Source organism: Larus michahellis, chromosome 6 (genome assembly GCF_964199755.1).
Source record: "Larus michahellis chromosome 6, bLarMic1.1, whole genome shotgun sequence".
NCBI classification, from domain to species: Eukaryota; Metazoa; Chordata; class Aves; order Charadriiformes; family Laridae; genus Larus; species Larus michahellis.
Genome location: NC_133901.1, coordinates 37,717,223 through 37,739,231, shown reverse-complemented (window position 1 = coordinate 37,739,231; position 22,009 = coordinate 37,717,223). Strand labels below are relative to the sequence as shown.

The 22,009-nt window shown below is 37.6% G+C and overlaps 1 protein-coding gene across 3 annotated transcripts in view; it reads left to right on the top strand.

The window, feature by feature from the left end:
• The window catches only part of MYPN (myopalladin), a 76,772-nt gene that overhangs the window by 32,699 nt on the left and 22,064 nt on the right, over positions 1-22,009 (top strand). For all 3 annotated transcript variants that reach the window (XM_074590007.1, XM_074590008.1, XM_074590006.1), the window contains 10 exons: positions 4,409-4,584; positions 6,145-6,196; positions 8,342-8,489; positions 10,354-10,425; positions 10,641-10,782; positions 11,724-11,747; positions 13,773-13,889; positions 14,629-14,998; positions 17,057-17,644; positions 19,938-20,085. In XM_074590007.1, coding sequence (XP_074446108.1) covers positions 4,409-4,584; positions 6,145-6,196; positions 8,342-8,489; positions 10,354-10,425; positions 10,641-10,782; positions 11,724-11,747; positions 13,773-13,889; positions 14,629-14,998; positions 17,057-17,644; positions 19,938-20,085 — 1,837 coding nt within the window. The remainder of the gene's footprint in view (positions 1-4,408; positions 4,585-6,144; positions 6,197-8,341; positions 8,490-10,353; positions 10,426-10,640; positions 10,783-11,723; positions 11,748-13,772; positions 13,890-14,628; positions 14,999-17,056; positions 17,645-19,937; positions 20,086-22,009) is intronic.

The window sequence follows — 22,009 nt, the reverse complement described above, 5'->3', positions numbered from 1 at the left end:
TGCTGAAAATTAGCTCAAATCCTAGAACTTGTGTATTCTCTTCAATAGTTTTTCATATCTGCTAAAGCTGAATGCTAAAACAAGACTACATTATAAGGAAGAGGCATGAGGTAGGTATATAAAAAGACATGAGTAAGTGCCATGACTCATCTCCCAAAGTACACAGATGCCTACATGAATTACACACCTAAAACGCGACTTGTACATTCATACACCCAAATTGTGCTTGTAGTCATACATCTGTGCATGAACCTTAGGTCTTCTCTCCTGAAAATATGACATTGTCAATTATCACCAATTGTAAATCTTGAAAACAACAGAAGAATAATCCGTGTTGTACATAGAATTGAAAAAATCCCTTGATCACAGGAATCCTATATATTTTTCTGGTCTGGATCTTCAAAACGGCACTAATCTATTTCAAAGGACCTTTTCAATCAACCCTATAACACACATTACCATACTTCTCCCTTGGGACTGCAAAGTGTTTCCTCTACATACTTGTGGCAGAGTTGTTCCTTTATCCCAGGCACTAGATGTTTGTGTTCCGGATACCAAGGACCCCACTACTAGCTATGGTTTCTGTATGTACACGTTTATAAGGACATCACTGAAAAGAAAAGCAAATGTAAGATGTACTTCTGGGGAGTCAGTCAAAAAACCTCCACTGTATCTAATTATTAATGGGAAAAGTAGCAGATTTGGGCAAAATCATTATAGGCAAATCCTAAAACAGATGTAGCTTTTCTTTCCATTTGAAGAGGTTTGTATTAGAGGACCTGAAGGTTCCTGACTGATCTATGATGGAATACAAACACTACAGCTCAATCAGAAGAAGTTTGAAAGATCATTATTTTTAAAGGAAATGTATTTTGAATGGAACTGTAAATCAATTCTTTCAAAATACAGATGACACAAACAAAAAGCAGGATTTGCAAACTAAATGTTAGTAAAGAACCATACAATCTAATCTACTAGAAAAGAACAGTAATGGCACTGTGAAAGTGAAATCCTTTAAAAGAGAGGTACTTTGTAAATAATAATTATAAGACCAGTGATTTTCCCTTTCTAAAATTACTTTTAGGTGCTGCTTCACACCTTCTAAAAAAGATAAAGAGAATGGTAGATAAAAGATAGAGATAAGAGATAAAAAGTTTAAAAAGATAAAGAGAACGGTTAGATACTCCGCAGAAATAGATGAATATACATACATATATATGTATATACTCGCTCTGTTCTTACATTCTTCCATAAGTGCTTTTGGCCACTGTCAAGACAGCATGCTGGGTTAGGTGGACTTGCAGTCTGAGCCAGAACACCCCATAAGTTCTTATTTATCTTTTTACATGTGCATGCCGGGATATGTGCTGATGTTATTACTCCCGTTTGTATGATGACAGCTCTCTCTTATATTTCCAAAGGTGCTGCATGCTGTATGGGTTTGGTTAATATCCAGAACACTGTTTACACTGTATTGTGAAGCACCTTAAACAAGTTCCATTGAGGTTTGAGAAGTAGCATGAATGTCTGCTGAAAGCTATCCTGAAGTAAAGTGTTGTCCTAGGCAGATTTTCCACTGACAGAAAGTACCTCGGAGCATCTCATTTTGCCCACCAGATTGGTAGAAAACCTAGCAAATCAACTATATTGAACTTCAGAGGGACAGATGAATACTCCCTTAATGTTGTGGCTCACAGTGAGTTCAAGCAAACATCTGCGTCAATTTAAGAGGTAGCTGTAGCTTTCTAACTGCCCAGTCCCTTATTTTATGGTTATTAACATTTACCAAAAATTATATATAGGAGAACTTGTATGGCTCAGTTATCCTAGATCCACATGTCTAGTGTCCTACTGCAAACCCATTTTCACGAGACCAGAACTGGGGCAGCTGGGCCTAGGAACACACTTCAACCTGCCATTCTTGCTTCACGGAGAGAAACCTCCAGCAAAGAAGTCAGCATCAGGATTTTAACATTTTAAAGTACTGCAGACAGATCTGCAACAGCTTGTCTGTCAGAGCCCTGTGGTTCGCATGGAAGAGAAATTAGTAACTTTGGTTGAAGTTCTCTCCACGAAGCAGTGCCAGTTTCTCATTTGTGAAGCCCTGCAAGAAGGATGTGGATGTATTTTAGTGAAGCAAAGCTGTACTTCAGCTGTGAAATGTCAGGGCAGAGAGCTGGGACATTTTACATCCCACTGGCATCCTCTTTTAACATGATGATATTTACTACATGACTGTTCATTGCAATCAGAAATGTTAAATTCATAGAAGTCATTTTCTTAGACCCGTTTTCAATTCTTGTTACAATGCAGGCTTGTAAAACAGGATAGGCAAGCAGATGTAGACACAAACCAAGACTTTCAAGTTCTAGCTTTCTAGCTACAAAGGTTTGCCTTTCTAAAAGGGGAAATTGTGTTAAGCGGTATGATTCATTCTACAGTGCAGGAGCTTCCCCCCGTAACAGGCAGACCTGTACACTTTCCAAGCTGTACATTTGAGTCAGTTGACTGTAGAGCTACAGATTACACTAATGTGCGACTCGAAGTGGGCTGGGGAATACCCTGTCTACTTTAAGAAAGCCACGTTGGACGGCTAGTTGGATGGTGCACAAATAGTGCATGGTTTACTTCTTAGCTATGTAATCAGCATTTAAGTTCCAGATCTGTACTCCTTCATACCTCGTAGTCCCTTTGCGGCTCCTTTTTCAATTCTACATTATACTTCTATTAAACTCTGGTTTTTCATTGGTATGGACTGTCTTATAATGTGGGGGTTTTTTCCAAGATATTAATTTGGCGGTTTCTTCATGCTCAATATGTAGCACGAACTGTTGCAAAAAGTTGTGCTTCCAAGAGGTGAATACAATTGAATGGTTAAACAATTTATTAATGTTTTTCTAAATTATCTGAGATGGAAATGTATCAAAGTACCTTATAGTATGGCCCGGGAAATATGAATTATTACAATGTATTACTTAAAAACCTATCCTTATCCTTGCCACAACTAATCTTATTTGCTGTAATATACAATAGTAAATACATTTGCCATTGCTTTGATAGCATTTGTATGCACTCAAAAGCTAGCAGGTACTTTTACAAAATTACTATATAAAGATGGACAAAACAATTACTCATTTATAAAAATCAATTGAATAAAAAATGTTATCAGTATGACAGCTCCCACCCACACATGCACAAGACTCATTAATCAACCATACGTAGTTAAGAAAGCAGCAATAAACAGAAAACACAAATATTTTTGTGGAGTTTTATATCAGTCTATATTTATGAGAAAGGTTACGGCGAAGATGAATGCACCTTAATTTGCCTTTTCAAATTTAGCTAGTTATCTAAAAATACAGGTATTTCTGAGCATTGCCCTCATCATTAACTCTGGATCCCTATACATAGTACTACACCTTCTCTACAAAACCCAGACTATCTTATTAAATTTGAATCCGGTTCTGTAAACTCACCTGCTTATTCTCTTTCTGTTCTGTCTTTTCCTTATTAACAAGCAATAGCAATCGGGCCTGCTCTCCCCTCCTACTAGCTCTCAGGTTGAGCTGATGGTTACTGTCAGTAACACATCCCATGGAGCTGTCTTTTTAGGCGCTGCTTTTACTTTTGCTTGGGTTCCTGCATTTTCTACTGAAACCCTTCTGACCACTGAGGGACTTAGTAATGCCCTTAGACGAAAGCATGAAGTCTCTAAAGGGTCCAATATATTCTTGGATGTGTGGCTGGGTTTAAAAGAGAAACACAGCAATACGATGCAGAAAAGAATTCAAGGTCCAGCTGTCTCACTGGCCATGATCCTGTAAGGATGTGCCTCTATATTGTAATAGATCACTTCTCTTTCCTTATAATACACTTATGCATTCTTTTATAAAAAGCAGATTGTCTTAAATATATGGCAAAACAAACAGTAACATTAGAGTAAATTTCAGTCACATTCGGAATCAACGTGAACTTGGAATCACAAGATTGAGGGAAACGTATTTACTTTGGTTGTAGGGGTTTTTGCTACAGTTTAAGCTGTAACACAGCTCTGAATGTACCTCACGAGAAGTTCAGAGCTGGATTGATAGTGTTTCAAATTCAGAGCTCTTCTACTCTACTATTAAAATCTGTATATCAAGAAAAATATGTGCTAGAGTCACTTACACAAACTCGTTTGTTAGTATGTTTAAATACTGCAAAGAAAGGAGCTCTATTATTTGCTGTAATTGAATATGATGAAAATCATAAATATTTTATTCCTATGACTGTTGATTCAACACTTGCCTGCAGTATTCTGCAGTCTTCAGGCTAGAACCCACCCATTTTATCATCAGAAAGGCTTCGAACGTTGTCATTCTAGTTCTCAAGTTTTTTGCACTGATAAGCAATACTTTTTGCCTTGCAGGTGGTACTGTGAAGGGAAGGAGCTTGAAAACTCACCAGACATTCAAATTATCCAGACAGGTGATCAACACTCACTGATTATTGTTGAAGCTTTTGAGGAGGATACAGGACGTTACTCGTGCTTTGCTTCAAACATCTATGGAACAGACTCCACCTCTGCAGAGATTTACATAGAAGGTAATGTTAGAATTGTTGTGGAAATTGGTTGTTGAAATTGGTCATATGGGATTAAGATACTATTATGTATTTTGTGTGTTAACTGTGTAATAGATTTGTCACAAAAAATACATAACAGGGAGTCAACACTTTTCATCATTATAAACCTATTTATTATTTCTCTGTAAAATACTCTTTAGATAAGTGACTACCCTTTACATATAATTTTATTGTTTTGCTTCCCAGAGATTTTATATATCTCACTGCAAGGTCAAAGTCTAGAAATATTCAGATTCTGATGGCACTTTGTATTTTTTGTCTGTGATACTCTGAAGAAATATAAGAACTTAAACTTTGTGTCTAATTCTTATTAATCCCTTTCCTACAATCATTCTTAAAAAGTGAATATAGGATAGCTTCATCCTAACCCATTATTGGGACCTTATAACCAAAACAAAAATGCCAGCCATTTGATATTTTGGTTGCACAATAGATGCTGTATATAAAACAGAATATATATCTGCAGATTTAGATCTCTCTCATTTCTCATTATGCTTTTTAATATATCCTACTTGGCTTAAGAGAGGTCTATTTATTATATTTCTTTGTAACACTTTTTTTGGGTAAGGTTTTCGATTGCATTCATCACTGTGCTAGCACGATTACAAATTTAGAATAAACACACAGAAATATTTTTTCCCCTTTTGTCTTTTTTCCATTTCTCAGGCAGAGAAACACACTATGGGTACCATCACTGACAACAGTGGGACCATTCATAAATTGCAGCACCTACCCTCCTTAATACAAGGTTAATTTTGCTCTGCTGTTCTTCTTTCACGTCTCTAATCTGACAGTGAAAGGACGAATCCTTTTTTAGTATCTGCACTGCCCCTGACATTAATGGGAGATGTTTGTGCTTGGCAGGGATTTACTAGTTCTCGAGACTGGGGCCAAGGCCTGCTTCTACTGAACTCAGTGGATGTTGGATGGAAGCCATAGCTGATGGAGGTGCTCACTGGCAGGAACTGCAAAGAAAATGCAAATTCCAAATCCAGTGAAGGCTGAATCAGAAGTGTAAAATGTCTCAGTAAGACAGCTGTTGGTAAATTGAGCTAGTATCTTCTCCAAACTGTGCTACAAGGTATTAGTTTAAGAATAAAGGCTATGATTCCAGGTCTTTCTCTTTTTTTTAGACTTTTTAAAAAAAACAAACCTCGTAGTATCAAATGTCTGAGAAAAAAAAGCTCTTGATTCACAACAGCAATTACAGACTAAATCATACCAGTGGGATTTTAAAGAGAACCTGAGGAAGACCCAGGTATACATTCACTCTTGGATGCTGTTTTCTTCATTTCAGTCGCACCTCATCCCAAATCTGCCTTATGTCAATAGCAGTTCTGCATCTTACACAATATGCAACGTTGGTTCATTTCCACTGGAATGTGATCTTTTGTTTTGTCATAGCTTTATAATATATATCCTTAGAATGCTCTAGAGGAAATTTGAATCAAGGTTTTTATAATTCAGAGATAAACTTCTCCAAAAACCTCTCTGCTAAGTGATTTTTTTTCTTTTTCACAGGAGTCTCTTCTTCTGACTCTGAAGGTGAAATAATCAAAAACGAAATGGATCAGTAAGTTAAAATCAGTTATATCTTCCATATTTCTTACAGTTAAAAAATACCTCACAAGTGTAGAGATTTCAGTTTCCATTAATATTTTGCAAATTCCAACACATTAGGCTTTTTGAATTTGTTTGGGTTATTTGGGTTGGGTTTTGATTGTGTGCTTGTTTGTTTGCTTTACAAATAGCGTGTATCAAACACACATTTGCTTGTGTGTCTTCAACTTTAGCTTGAGAATTGAAACTTTAATATTGAATATAAACTTAAGAAGAAATATGTTACCTTAAAGATTAAGCTACTGAAATTAATTTACTAGAACAGATGCCATTTGACTAGACACAACTTAAATACTGATTCAAGCATCTGACTTGGAAAAACAGTGTAGTAAAATTGCTCATGTGAAAATATGGTATGTCATGAAGTTTTTGGCAGAATATGGCTATACTTGGATTATTTAGATTTAAGATAAGGAAATAAATATGTATGAACCAGAGTAAACCAAAATGATGGATGTAAAAGACTACTTAATTATAAAAAGAAATAAAGGGTGTCAGACGTGATCTAAAACCTGGGAAATAATTTTTTTTCCTAAATGAAATCCATTCCCTGTGCATTTAGAACCTGGTCCAATGCTGTTAAAATCTATAGTCTTTCAGAATCAAAGACTTTTTATTAACTGGAAAGGGAGTCAGACTGGTTGAAAACTAAAATAATCAATCTTTTATTTTTAAATCCTTTGTATGCATTAATTCAGCCTCAAAAGCAACCAGTGCTTTATAAAGAGGAAATTCTAATCAGGTAGACTTATGCATCCCTGTTTTTTTCCCATCATTTGTTAGGGAGGCTTATGCTCATTACAAATGTCATTTTCCTTTAAAATGCAAATAAAAAACACTGCTGTGTCTTTGACTGAAGACCTTAGGCTGACAGCAAATCCTGTCTTAGGTGACTTTTACTTCAAAGTCATAAAATACTCCAGATTGGATTGGTTTATGGACTTCGACAAATGTCAGGGTTTAATATAAAATTAAGATCAAGAAGATCTCAAAGGTTTTGGGATGAATTGCTAATTTTTTCATAATTCTAGCTCAGACTTTCACAAATGTCTGAAGCATAATGTTTTTTCTTATTCATCTCATTAGCTGTTAATGTAGCATCAATCATGATCCTGATCACCTGATGGTATCTCTAAGTTGCTTACCTCATTAAATTGTGAAGTAATGAATTGCATTCTGTATTTCTTAGGAAAAAAAGAATGCTGCTCTGACATTGTAGTGGGATGTCCTCAAATGACAGAATTATGAAAGATCAGTTTTGGGTGTCTTTATTTTTGCTTAGCTTCCAGCTGTCATCACATGAATCCAAACACCTGCAATTAAAGGGAATTAATGTGAGAACAGGTGCAAAAAAGAGTTCACAATTTCAGAAGAGAAATCAGTGATCACAACAACTGTATGTTCACTCCTAGTAAGGCTTCTTCTGGTTTGAAGGCTGGCTTTCCTGGGGGGACCTGTGGTACATTCCAGAGCAGCCATTGCATACTTCAAACTGAAAAAAAGAAATCATCTCTTCATGGCCTGCATTATTTTACTTTGTGATAAAAATAAACAGGGACAACTCTTTTACTTCCATATAGAAACAACCTAGAAGTGAAGAGGTGCCAACATGTACACTACCAACATTGCATGATATGATGGTCAGAAAGCATACATCTCTTTTTACTTTTCAGCAGTAAATTATTGAATCTGTATGCAAGCAGACCATGGCATTTTCATTACCTTATAGACCCAAATCTTCATACAAGCTCAGGGAGCAGTGCAAGAGAAACTAGCACTGTCCTCTGAGAAACTAGCATTGCCCTCTCACGCTGCCCAGAGCTGGGAACAGCAGCTTTCAAGGCACAGCTGGGCCAATCCAAGCCATTTTATTAGATTTGGTGTAGCTGAACTAAGTATGAGAGATGAGAGTGACAAGGTATGCAGCCTGATTCTTATAAAACGCAGTTTACCTAGGAGTATGCATCAGTTTCAATCAATTGGAATTCAATCCCAAAAGTGAGGCTGGGGACATATTACTGGGATAGACGTAACTAAGGGACACACACATAGCTCCAGATTCTAATTAGAGAACTTGTTTTTGGTTAATATTTCACAGCAAACCAAAGCCAGCTGACACCTCCTTGAATGCAGCATCTCCTCCTGTCAGAACTGCAACCAAGCATCAAGAAACCTCCAAGGCACCATCTGCCACGGTTCAGCCTGTGTCTGTACCTGTCCAGCCTGTGTCAGCACCAGTTAATCAGGTAGGGGAGACAATATGGTGAATTTCAAGGACCAAAAGCAAGCTCTTAAAAAGGTGTTTCTTCTACAGTTTGTGACTCAGGACCTCCACATTTTCTAGTTTTTGCTTTGCTGTTGAACTTCAGCTTTGAACCTCGCAGCCATATAGCAGGTGCATACCCAGAAGAGATGTTCTGCCTACTAGCTAACCTTAGGAGCCGGCAAAGGGAAGGGAATCTTTCATAGCCGGGTTTCAGGCATCTCTGCGGCAGTGAGCAGAAGGAGAAGCTGCCGGTAGCTCAGCCAGTGGCAGGAACCTGCGTCTACTCCCACAGGCTGGGGGCTGCATGCTGAGAAGGGCACTTGGATGTGTGAGGCAACTCACCGGCCTCTTTGCATCGCAGACTGACTCATTCGCTTCCGATAGCGGCAGCCTCTAACTTTTTCCTCTCCCTCTCTACAGAACTCACTTGAAATCATTTTCTTCCAATGAAACTTATTTTAAGCTAAATCATTTCACTGCTATGTTTTCTTTATATGTAGATATGCTTATTTACCACAAAACATTTTAATATCTGTATCAAAGAGTGTCTAATTAAAGTTAGCATGCAAACTCTTTGTTGCAAACTATCAGAATATTTATATCTGTGATTTTTTTCCTAATGGGAAAGAAGAGCCATAATTACTGAAAAAAAGAACTGAAAAGTTAATGAGAAACTTGCTTTACACTGCCTTTTCAATGTTTACAGCCTACCATTAGGTGGTAACCAATAAACAGATACTAAATAGGTGAAGTAAAGCACCTTTTGACTACAAAGAAAATAGAACATTTTGACAACATTTTGACATTTTGACAGAGGTTGCCTAAGACAAGAGTGATAGTTATCTCAAAAATTACCACTTTTAATCTTGTTGGCTTATAAGACACCATCTATAACATTTGGCTATGTTTCCCGAGATACTGAATCCTGCTGTTCTGGGGCAGCTTCTATTTCACTAAAATGAAAAACTCTATTAATCAAGTTATATGAGGAAGTTTCCCAGGAAGAGAATAATCTCATTCTGATTTCACTGAGTAGTATCAATAGGGTGATATTCCACCTCTGTAAATTCTTTGGTTTGGGCAAAAGAGATGAATTACAGTAGCAGTCACACACATGACTTAACTTTTCCTTATTAACATCCGTAAGTATTTTGTAAGAATTTTTAAAAGGGGACTACCACCAAGCAGCCTACCTTGATTTACCTTAGTGATGCACTAATGAAAGACGTTATAATACACTGCAGTGAAGTTTTTCTTGCCGTGATTAACTCAGTAAGGCAATAAGGCCTTATTTATATAAAATTCTTTACTGTGAGGGTGGTGAGACACTGGCACAGGTTGCCCAGAGAAGCCCTGGATGCCCCATCCCTGGAGGTGTTCAAGGCCAGGCTGGATGGGGCTCTGAGCAGCCTGGGCTAGTGGGAGGTGTCCCTGCCCAGGGCAGGTGGGTTGGAACTAGACGACCCTTGAGGTCCCTTCCAGCCTAAACCATTCTGTGATTCTATGATTCTATGAAGGCAATTCATAGAACGTCACAGCATTGTTGTTACTCGTGCAGTAACCCATCCAGGAAGATCACTAGCAGTTGTCTTCAACAGAGCAACTTTTATTCACTGTATGAAATATTTTGCTTTGGACTTCACCCACCAAAATCTCTTTTGTGTCATTCCAAAAGAGGAGTCCTACTTTAGCAGGGGAGTTGGACCAGATGATCTCTAGAGGTCCCTTCCAACTCTGAAAAATTCCGTGATTCCATGATTCCATGAAAAGCATGTTTCTCCTGTATATGGAAAAAGATCTTCTGTAAACCTAAACATCATCATGTGATGTTTTGCAATCTACAGGCTCAAAGCCCCACTAACTATTTGCAAGGACTGGATGGAAGACCTATAATTGCTGCTCCTGTATTTACAAAGGTAATTTGTTCTATGACATATTTGAAAACTAGAGAGGTCTATTAATTGCATGGAGAGATAATTAAAATTTTCTAGCTATCAAAGATAAAAAAAGGAATTATGCATTTCTCTAAGCCATTCACGGATTTAAGTGGCTTTATGAAATCCTGCTGAAATCAGTATTACTTCCAGACCAATAAGACATTTACTGACTGTCTATTCATTTTCTCTATTAGATGTTACAGGATATTTCAGCTTCTGAGGGGCAGCTTGTTGTCTTTGAATGTCGGGTGAAAGGAGCTCCTTCCCCAAAGGTTGAATGGTATAGAGAAGGAACACTGATAGAAGATTCTCCAGATTTTAGGATATTACAGAAAAGTATGTTTCTTGTGTGGAAATATTGTGTCTAATAAAATATAGGCAAGCAACAAAATTGCTAACATAGCGACACGTTGAATTTCTTATTACAATGGTAAGAACTATATAAGCCATATCTATGGCAATAAATCTGGGTTCCAGAAGCCAAAACTGTGGATGAATTGAACAGCGTACTCACAGGTAGTATTTGTATGAGATTCCCCAAACTATTGAATTATTTTGCCTTCTGCTTCGATCCCTTTGCCACTTTAATGTCCTTTTATAATTCAGCCTTAGTTCTGCTGTTCGTTTTTGGTTTTGCACCATTTATGTAGAGTTCCATTGCCTGTAAATCTCTCATCTTTTAGTTAAATGTATTATAATAGTGCTTATGGGCAGTCAATTGCTTATTTATCCACAAAAGTAACCTGATGTACATGTTAGCATGCTTACACATACGTGTGTGTGCACGTGATAGGTTGTAAATATATACTTCTACTTTAATTTTCAAATGCAGTTGAAACATCTGCAGTTTCCTCATAAGCCAATGGAATGCTAAAATTGCTAAAACTCAATAGAAATTCCTTAAATACCACACTAAATCAGAACTAAATGAAACAATGTTTTACCATAACTTGCTTTCACAGTGTAATAGTTTCAGAAATTCTCTTCAAGACACAATAAAGCAGTGTAAGATTGAAAAAAACCACTTCTTGCCAAATTTATTTCCTATTCCTAAGCTCTTAAAAGTGTTTGTAAGTGTTCATATTGTTCAGTGGATTTGATGTACCATTGAGTACAAGGCCTGGCTGTCTCCAACACCCCTTAAACAGAAAATTGGATCAAAAAGAATATTTTGTCCTATTGAGAAGAGCAAGCTTCATATTTAGTGCTTAAGAAAAAAAAAATACTGGCAAAAGTAAGTATATTCAATCTACTAATTCTGCTCTTCTTCCCTTTAGAACCACGATCTATGGCTGAACCAGGTGAGGATCTTCAAAAGGCTCATTCTTTTTGCTTATACAAATGTGGTGGTTTAACCTCATAAAATAGTAATTATTTAAACTCCATAATCTAATTAACATAATTTCTCCTTTCCCCCACATTTTATAGCTACTAGTGAGATGCATTTCACTGTCTACTGTTCCATAAACATATAATTCGAATTAATTCTATCACTTTTGAAGAAAATAATGTTTCCATTCTGTTTTGACCCAGTTCTAACTTAGGACCTAAATGTTACCAGCTTTGAGATAAAGATTAATAAAATTCATGTATGAGGGGTCCCCGTATATCTGAGGTTCAGAAGTACACCAGATGATGTAGGACTGAGCTATTTTTATCTAGTTTACCAGTTAGGGAACATTGCATCAGATGTTTAGCCATGTCAGCCATTCGCTTTGCTCCCTACCAGAGTAATATGAGAGCATCACATCAGGTGTTCCACCCCCGATATCAGCAAATCTTATAAAAGTGGCTGGATTTGCTAATTTCAAGGGTCACAGCAGAATGTAGGCTACTCTGCATGATTTGAGCAAAGGAGCCTTATAGAGTTTGGTTACTTCTCCGTGAGACAATCACTCACCCTGTTATGCTTTTCACTATATAAAGCTGCCCCCCTTAAGACAGAAAATTACCAAAAGAGCATTAATTCTTATGGAATATACTCCTTGCCCCATTAAAAGTTTTTTATGCCAAAAAGTGTCTTGAAAGAGACTCCCTCTCTCTGCAATGTCTCTCACTGAGGCTGAGGAATGAATAAATGGAGCTTCTACCAGAACCCACCGATGCTGTTCCTTTACTGTCCAGTGGCATCACTGCTGAGTAATGTGAAGCAGTTTTTAGAGGGTAATCAGTTGGGTGCAGTTGTCACTGCCTCATCACCTGCTGCTCATTCAGAAGGAATCTGGATTTCCATGCATGCAGTGGTTGGCAAATCCAAGTACTATAAATTAGATACTATAATGCCTTAAACTAGTTCTATAATCCTAGTACTATAATAAACTATTATTCTCCTATGGTTGTTAGCAAATAATCTCTTTGTTGCTACTAGATTTTCCTCAGTGATGACATGAAACAATCAAGTTTAAGTGTGGTATGGTCTTCTACAGAAATACTCATAACACACTAATCCTGTAGGGGTTTAGGAAAGTTTCTTGCAAAATGGTAGCAAAATAGTCACTGACTAGCTGAAGAAATGCTATCAGCCCACATCTCAATACACTTTAGATTTTACTCTTCCTCGCCATCCCAGCTACCCAGACAAATGAAAGATTTAAAATCCCATCACCATAGGTATTTATTAACTGGTACTGCTGCCTGGACATGTCAGATACTGGTCGGACAGGAATGTCAGAACACCAGATGGACTTTTCAGGACGGAATTTAATTTTTGCTAGTCCAATTTTGCTAGCACATTTTTGATGCCCATTGGTCTTCTTCACAAAGAAGTGAAAAGACAACTTTCTATAAGCACAATTATCACAATCCCCTCTATCTGCAAATCTGCACCAGTACTTTTAGAAAATGCCAGCTAGCCCTTATGTACGTGTTTAGTATTTATTCATCTTACAGGCTGACTCCATTTGAATGGTTCCCAGTTAATTATACCTAAACTTCCAATCCGCAGAGATAAAAATGCATCTATTTGAGTGAGTTGCGAGTACGGAGTACACTATATTTCTCCAAATTAAATTTTAAGTTCTTCAAAGAGAAAGTCTGTACTTCATGTGATTAGGAAAACATTTTCTAATGTTTTCCGAACACTGCTGACACCTGTTCTTCACTTTCGTTGGGCATGCTGGAGCACAGAGGATACCAGTTGGTGCAGACAATGCTGATAACAGCTGCTGCACACAAAGGCTGCCAAAATTGATAATACTTATGAAACTAAAATCAAACTAAGCAAGGTGGAAAACCTCAAGGAAATGTCCCTGAGGGTAGTCAAGGCTTTGTCTGTTTGTTCAATGTGTGTTCACTTGAAGTAATAATACTGGTCTGATGCTTTGCAGAGGAAATTTGTACTCTCGTTATTGCTGAAGTATTTTCAGAGGATTCTGGCAGTTTCACCTGTACTGCAAGCAATAAATATGGCACAGTATCTAGTATAGCTCATCTAACTGTCAAAGGTAAGAGTTTGCTCTCGTCCTGTGCTTGCTAGTAAAAACAAGCTGAGTAGGCTGCTGCACTGTGCAGTCCAGGCTGCTTATGGAACATACAGATTGCGATGGCTTTTCAGAGTGTCCTTCCCCAATTAGAAATGTGAAGGAACAAGGAGCATTAGCGAATTAATCCCACATAGCCATTCCAAAAACATAACTCTTGCTGATCTCAAGATTTGGGCAATAGCGATTTTTAGAATCTCTATGGACTGTCTAGTTTGCTGTTTCAATAACCCTTTGGTGCAGAGCCCAAAGGAGGAAACCTCAAAGCAGATTCTTTCATACTGCCTACACAGTTTATGCTCCCAAGGCACTAAGCAGTTAGGTGAGCAAAGTACAGTACACAAAAGCATAATGCACTGTCGACTCCAATTCAGCTCAAGTTCTGGCAGGGTTCTTCATAACCAAAAAGTTAGAGCATTCTCTGAAAAGAAAGTCTGTATTTCAAAGATGCTGGTGGAATTCATGGGGGACATGGCTGAAGACCACTGCTGGATCTTCCAAACCAGAACTGTGTCTCCTTTTCCCCCACCTTTACAATATGGCTTTATTAAGGGAATTTGTTAAACAAAAGAGGTCAAACAACTCAGCCCAACAGTTGGAAGGACATCAGAGTGAATTTTTCCAACTGTAACTTTTGTGATTTCATTTCACTATAATTTATGGTATTTACATATCACTAAAAGTTTGATGTTTGCTATTTCAGCATCTGAAGACAGCAATAATGCTGCTACCCTTCACACAATGAGCTCAATCAGCTTAATTGCTGCTGAACACCAACCTCCCCCACATACTCCTTCCCATCATGTAGTAAATCAAACCCCTAAACCTAAACTTGAAGGTGTTCTCGTGAACCATAATGAACCCAGATCGAGTTCCAAGATAGGTCTCCGTGTGCACTTCAAGCTGCCTGAAGATGATAAAAGAAGTGAATCATCATCAGAGGATGGACCTGGCGCTACAAACCAAATCAGACCCAACTATTTCCAAGAGAGGATAAACGGACAGCCAATGAAAATACCCGAGCCAACATCACCATCTAAGGAACCCCCCCCCGTACTGGCTAAACCAAAGCTGTAAGTAAGAGGGATTTTACGTCTCAGGAGCATCGCTGGTATTATTTAGTATTCATAGACCAGGACACTATTGCACTAGAGCAAAAAACTGAAAGGCAGAACAAAAAGATAGTCAGTATCACATGGTGCTGGCCTAATTAACTATACTCTTAGAAAACATATTCTACAGAGCTAAATATTCTATTCTGTATGTCCCTCTTGGAAAAAGTATGCTCCAAATTTAAAAGGAAAATGTTTTCCCTTTGGAATTTTATTTAATTCCACAATCTTTTCTGCTGTTGTTCACAAAAGGTGAACAACAGTGCTTTTATGCAGGCAGAATAAAAGCAGGTTCTTCAAACATACCTCACTCATTTCTGAGTATGCAATTTTGCCAAAACCAGACATATTCAGTCTTATACGTACTATGCGCTAGTAACTAGCTAGCAACTATAGTCCCAAAGGCCGTGCCTCATGACTTTTATGTCTCACAAATGTAATCTCCTAAAACAGATAAAATACTTGGAAATGTTTGATAATGTGAAACCACTTGAACCAAAAAGCACCCGCATGATTAGTGCACTGTGAACTCAAGGGGAAATTTTAAGAAGTAGTGTAGTTTTCTTAGAGGACAATTTATGGAATTCACGCTGGAGTTTATTAAGAAACATCTTTTCAGCAGTTTTGAAACCTCCCAAATCTAGTTTAACAAAAAGCATGCAGAGTCCTTAATTTCATTTCTTAAATAGGCAGAAGCTTTAACTAAAGGCTCAGGAAGGCCTTTATAAAGCAATTCATTGGTACTCTTAAGCAGGGATGTAATTTCATAGCATAAACATTACAAGTGAGATGACAGAACTTACATACCATGTAGCAGGAAGAACTTGGAGTAGTGTTTTTCAAATTTTTTAAGCCCATATTCATAGCCCTATTTACTTTCAGAGTTACGGTGTGTTTAGGAGGGGAGTAGAAGCAGTATTTAAGTTGTCCAATGCTTGTATAAAGCAGAATTTCTCTCAACTCCCCACCGCCCAAGTTAACGAAGGAGTGCATTATTGTGCAGATGTATATATGAAGCACACAAAATCAGGACTGCAAAACTTCTAACTCTCTAGAATTCTATTTTTGAAAGCTTGAAATTGTTATCTTTATCTACCTTTAACGTGATTTTTGTTTAGTACATTATAGAAACAATAATTCTTTTAAATAAAAAGAAATTCTGTTGACTTCATGTATTCGGTTTGCCAGTACCGGTTGTGGTTGGTCTCTACTACATTTTTCACTTTTTAACAATAGTTATTTAAAACTCGACAATTTATTATATGATCATTTTCCATATCCTCTACGTCCTTTTTGTTTTGGAAGGGAAAAAGTTAGCCTGTTTTCCATATGCTGTATTTCCATATACATAATAACTAAATAAACCACTTGACAAGGCAAAAATAATTTTCCTTAATTGCAAAGTAAAAAAGCCCTGAAGACATATACAGAAGATAGCATCTAGGAAACAACAATTGCACGAAATGCAAATCCTCTCTGAATGATGCACTCCTGCCTGTCACCGAATGTCAACACCACTTAAACTATGTTAGTAGTATCTCTTTTGGTCAATTACTACAAAGCTTTATTAACCAAAATGCTGGTTTCAGGACTCACTTTAACAGAGCTAAATAACTGCGACCTAGCTTACAAATGCTCATTTAAAATCCGACAAACCAAATTCTGCTCTTATTTACACAAGCAGAGAGGTACTAAGGTGACATAGAGCAGAATTTGACAATGCTATCCCTTAAATTTCTTCAAGTAAGACTTATATATATATTTCAGTCAAATAATTTTCAGACAAAAAGCTTTGATGCCTCTGGCAAAGAAGGGGAGAGGAAGGAAGTTTGTTTTAGTAGAAAACTAATATTATGCTCTTCTCGTAATGTTAGAGAACATGTCATGTAGCAGTTTCCCCTACCTCTTACTGTATCACAGGAAATAGAATTTTTCTCTCACAATTCACATGTGGAAACATAGTCAGCCAGCATGTTCAGGGCTCTTGACCAATTTTGCTCATCTTTGTTTTATATGCAGTGATCAGACCCAGTTAAAACAGCTCCAGAACCAGGTCTTGCTTGAACAACAGCAGCTGTATCAGACATCTACGAGAGAGTTGTCATTCAACACAGCATTATTGAATTCTGCTACTTCACTCCATCAACAGTCCACCTCAACTATGTACAAACAAAGCAAAGCCTCTGCTTCCCAAGCATTCAGCTATACCCGACCTAAGCAGTTCCTACCATCACAAAGCACTCCACCTACCAGCTCCTCTTCAAGCTCCTCAGTTACAACATTCAGTAACGTCCCTCAAGGAACTCAAAGAACAAATAACAAGGAAAATGTCACAGGAAATCCTCCATCTGCCCAATCAAGGTCTTCAGGAGGGTTTACAAACAAAAGCGAACAGTCCCTACCAAGCCCTAAAGAATCCACGGTGCCTCCGTTAACACTTTCTACATCTAGTGTAAAACAGTTTCAGCCACAGAGTGTGACTCCTGCTCCTCTCTCCCCAACGGGCCGAATTCAGAATCCTGTAGCTTTCCTTAGTGCTGTTCTTCCTTCATTTCCTACTGTGCCATCAACCAACGCTATGGGACTGCCCAGAAGTACACCAGCCACGTAAGTAGCGTAAACCATATCTGCAGAAGCAGGGACCAGATATACTCATAAAGGAAACTAAGATCTATCTCTGTTCAAGGCTTCGGTGCGGAGCTTACTGAAAAGCAAGTCATTCATAAAACAGAAAAGCAAGTTATTCATATATTCTGGTCATTTCACCTAACCTTTACATTCAGCTAAGAAAGGATGGGATAGTAGCTTCTACAATAAGATACATCAAGGATAAGATAAATTCAAGATAGAGAAATGTGAGTTTATAAACAGATATATACAAAAATTTGGGGGCGCAGAGATTCATAAGAGTGTACTAGTGGGAGAAAAGAGATTTCATAAGTTTGCGGGATAAGTCACTCCAAGACCATTTGCCTATATGAGCTATAAAAACATTCTTGCCTATTGTAAGCAACAAGTAAAGTTTTAAAACGTATCTCATAATGTAAGTTATTTCTTAGTCCAGTAAATCTAAAAAATAAGGTATGTAAAAGTATTTTTCTGGTTGCAATACTTTCTATATTTAAAGTCCCACAGAAAACCTCAGAAGAGTTAATGGTTTGCACATAAATATTTTAATTGACAGCCAGCATGATTTCTGTGACAAAATGGCTACCACCATACAAGAAAATAAGTATGATGATGTATGGGAAAGGTTGTGCCCTTAAGAGTTCCTTCTTTACTGGTAGAGCTGAAATTAATGTGGACTCTGTAAACCCTGTGTTAGCATGGTTAGCACCAGTAGATTAATACAACTTTTTATCCATAGAACTCCAAAGTAAGGAATATTTCCCCCTTTTGCCAATGGTACACTTCAAGGTAGCGACAGCCATCAGTAAGTCACAATCTCCTAATTACTCTGCTGATGCTACATCAACCATTCCGTAGTTACAACAGAAAAAGTGTGCCTGTGTACATAACATTCACCACCCTGTGTGCCAAGCAATCCTGCCTTCACACCATTACGGCAGACTTCCTAGTTGCCCAGCACAGCCACATAACTGCCATCACCCTGTGGCACACGCCTGGAGGCCTTCACGGTGCTGGTATCACAGGCAGGCATACATAACAAAGTTACAAGCTTCACAGTGAAGGTCTTAACTACACCCAACTCAAGCCTTCAGCCTCCTTTCACAACATTGCACCAGCAAGCAAAAATCAGCTGCAACTACTCATCCACTCCCCTTCCTCCCCTTCAGAGCTGGTGCACAAGTGCTCGAGCACTATTGTCTTTGCATTAATGACACTTAAACCCTTGCAAAGAGCTTTACCTCTTCTAACTGCAGTACAGGCTTTACCAAATATATCCTTACAATATGCCTACCAGGTAGAGCAGTTCATTATTGTTTTCTTCATTTCACCTTTCCTAGGGCCTGGCCCAGAGGTGAATTCCCACATAACTAGAGCTCATCACGCTGAGATTCAAATCTAGATCTCTACATGGGAGAGAGTCAAAGTGGGGGTACAAAAGGTCAGGAAGGAACCTGAACAACATCTGTGCTAATCTGTGAATAACTATTGAAGTTTCAGCTTCCTTTTTTGGCATTATCAGTGATAATATTTCTGGTGACAAAAGCAAAGAGAGATCACCATGTCTGCAGAACAACAAAAGGAAGATATCTTGCACAGCAATCGTCAGTTGTGCAGTTTTACCTAAACCCCCTGTTATCGAGATCCCAACTCCTGACGATCTACTAGAACGTTGCACACTCTCTAGAAGCTGCTGTGCTTCAGCACTGCACTCTCACAGTCTCCTGACAGTCTGAGTTAAGAACTTAACTATTTTCAAACCTTACAAAAATAAAACTGACTATATCTATAAAATAAAAATAAGAAGAACTGTTGATGTTAGGTGACATAAAGGGCTAGGAGAAATGAAAGAAGAAAAAGTTCGTGGAAAGAGTAAATGATCAATGAAGATGTGAGATAAAGATAAACAAGAAAATGTATTAACTTTTACATTATTGCCTGATACAAATTGTATACCTATGGTAACACCTATACAATTTTTTTTAGCATTGTGACGTCATTATTCCAGGATAAATATAAATGGAACTTAGATGCTTATTATAGTATTATAATGCTTATTCTTTTTAAGATGCGTGTCCTTAATTCCTAGTGGAATGGGATGCACCATTAAAATAGTACCAAAAAAATAAAATCCCATACTGTGCTTTGGCTTCTACATAAATAAATAATAGGTTCCTCCAGACAACTGAAGCGTAACATATATCACACTTGTGACAAAAAAATAGATATATACTGGTTGCTGCGTTTTCGTATCAGAATTTTCTTTTAATAGTCCAACCCAGGGATTAACAAAGAAAAACCTGAAGCCTCTGCCATTAGCAACAGATGATTCTATTCGGGAAAATAAAGCTGCACTTGTAAAGGACCTGGAAAGAAAACTGCATTTCAGAGAGGATATTAATCAAGAAAGTAGCCAGCAGGTAAGAAAATCGAGTGTTCTTAAAATAAATTTCATGCATGAACAAGACATGTATTATGACTTGTGGAACAAAAGGTGTTTGTGTGGTTGAGCTGCCACACTGCTTTGCAGAGTGAGCTTTTCTGGTAAGTACTGGTTTGGAATAGCAAACTGGAGCTTTAAATAGGAAGTATGAGGGAATGCAGCTGTAGAGGGTTTACTTTATGACCAAGTAGCATTTTTAATTTCTGATCATGTCTATTACAGACCAGTAGGAAAGTAAAACTTTTTTCTTTTCCTGAAAGCTTCTGTACATTGGATTTCATTTTTTCACTTTACAAGTTGCTCAACTCATTGCACACAGACACATTCATACACTATATATTTTTAATACAAATTAAGGAGTAAAGTAATCAAACTGTTTAAGAAAAGGCTTCCGTTTTTACTTTGGCTGAAGTAAAATGTGGTATTCAATTTTCAGCATTAAACCTTTTTTTCCAAATCTCCTGATTTATATGAATTGACAGGGACTTGATGGAAGTTAATAAAGTTTTTGGTAGCTGTTACTGGCATACAGTGAACTTTAGGCCTAGCATTACTAGGGTTTAGCAAAATAATAAGCCTTTTACAAAGTTCAAAAAACTAAGTATCAGTTGATTCTTAACTGGAATCAATAAATTCACTGGATCTGGGCAATGTCTATGAAATTAAAGAAGAAACAAAAAATGAAATAATATTTTGAGGTTGAAATCATTGTAAATTAGGTTCAACCACCCTTGAATGACAGTCGGACACAGTAAGGAGTGCTAGATAGCTGTTCTCTCTGTAGGCGATGAAGCTACTCTCAGCTTGGCCACGGAGCCCTCCATAGCTGTCCCGCCAGCTCAGGCTTAACGCAGCAAATAATGGTTTACCCTGATCTGTCATCAACAAGGGAACTTTTCTCAACTTCTGTTAGCCCTTCGGACAGAGAACATGCACAGATAAGCAAAAAGCCATGGAGTCCCTGGAGCAAATTACCCTCTGTGGACAACTCCAGTGTAATCCCTGTTTTTTTAATATTGCTGTTGACCTTCTTTCTGACAGATCACGCTGCCAAAGCGCTTTGAGTAAAACAACTGGCAAGCGGTATGTTTTGCAGATGAATCACAAGTGTTACAATTTGTACTTGCTATGGTAATAAGACAAATTATTTAGAGAGCTACTGCGAAATACCAATCAGTCTTTCGAGTTAACTGCATGATAACCTCTTTAGAAGCAACGACCACTACTAGTGTCAAAGTTATCTGCTGACAACAAAAGTTATTTATACACTTATTTGCTATTCTGTATGACACCAAACTAAAATCTTGATTCCCATATCCCCCCAACACTGCAAAACTTCAAAGCTGGCACTTCTCTAATTGTTATGGTAATTAGAATGCCAATGGTAATGACGTAGAAAATAATTTTAGGATTGCTCAATAAAAGTTCTCTCATTTTCCACTCAATTCCCACCTTCAATCATTTCTGATTTTATTCTTCCACATCCAGGAAAACCACTGCTCAGACTGACTCCAGCAAATTCAAGTCTGAGTTTTCTCCACAGTGAAAGTAGTGATTATTTAAAGAGATGAGAGGATGCAGAGTGTTTTCCAAAATTCCTATTGCTTTGCCATTTATAGAACAATCAACATCATGAGAATAGTATGTTGGAGTGCTGGATTCACACCCAGAAATTTTGTCCTGTTTTTTCCTCTTGTAGTTAACACTGAATTTAAAAGGAGACATTTTGATCCTATACATAGCATATCTGCATTAAATTGATTATTATAATGGTAGGGAAGGGCTTCTTATTCACTTTCTCATAAATACGAATGCAACTTTCCTCTGTGTGAGAGATCACTGCATAGTGGAGTACAGCATCCAATAAGAACCTCGACGTGTTGGCTTCTACATGCTATTTT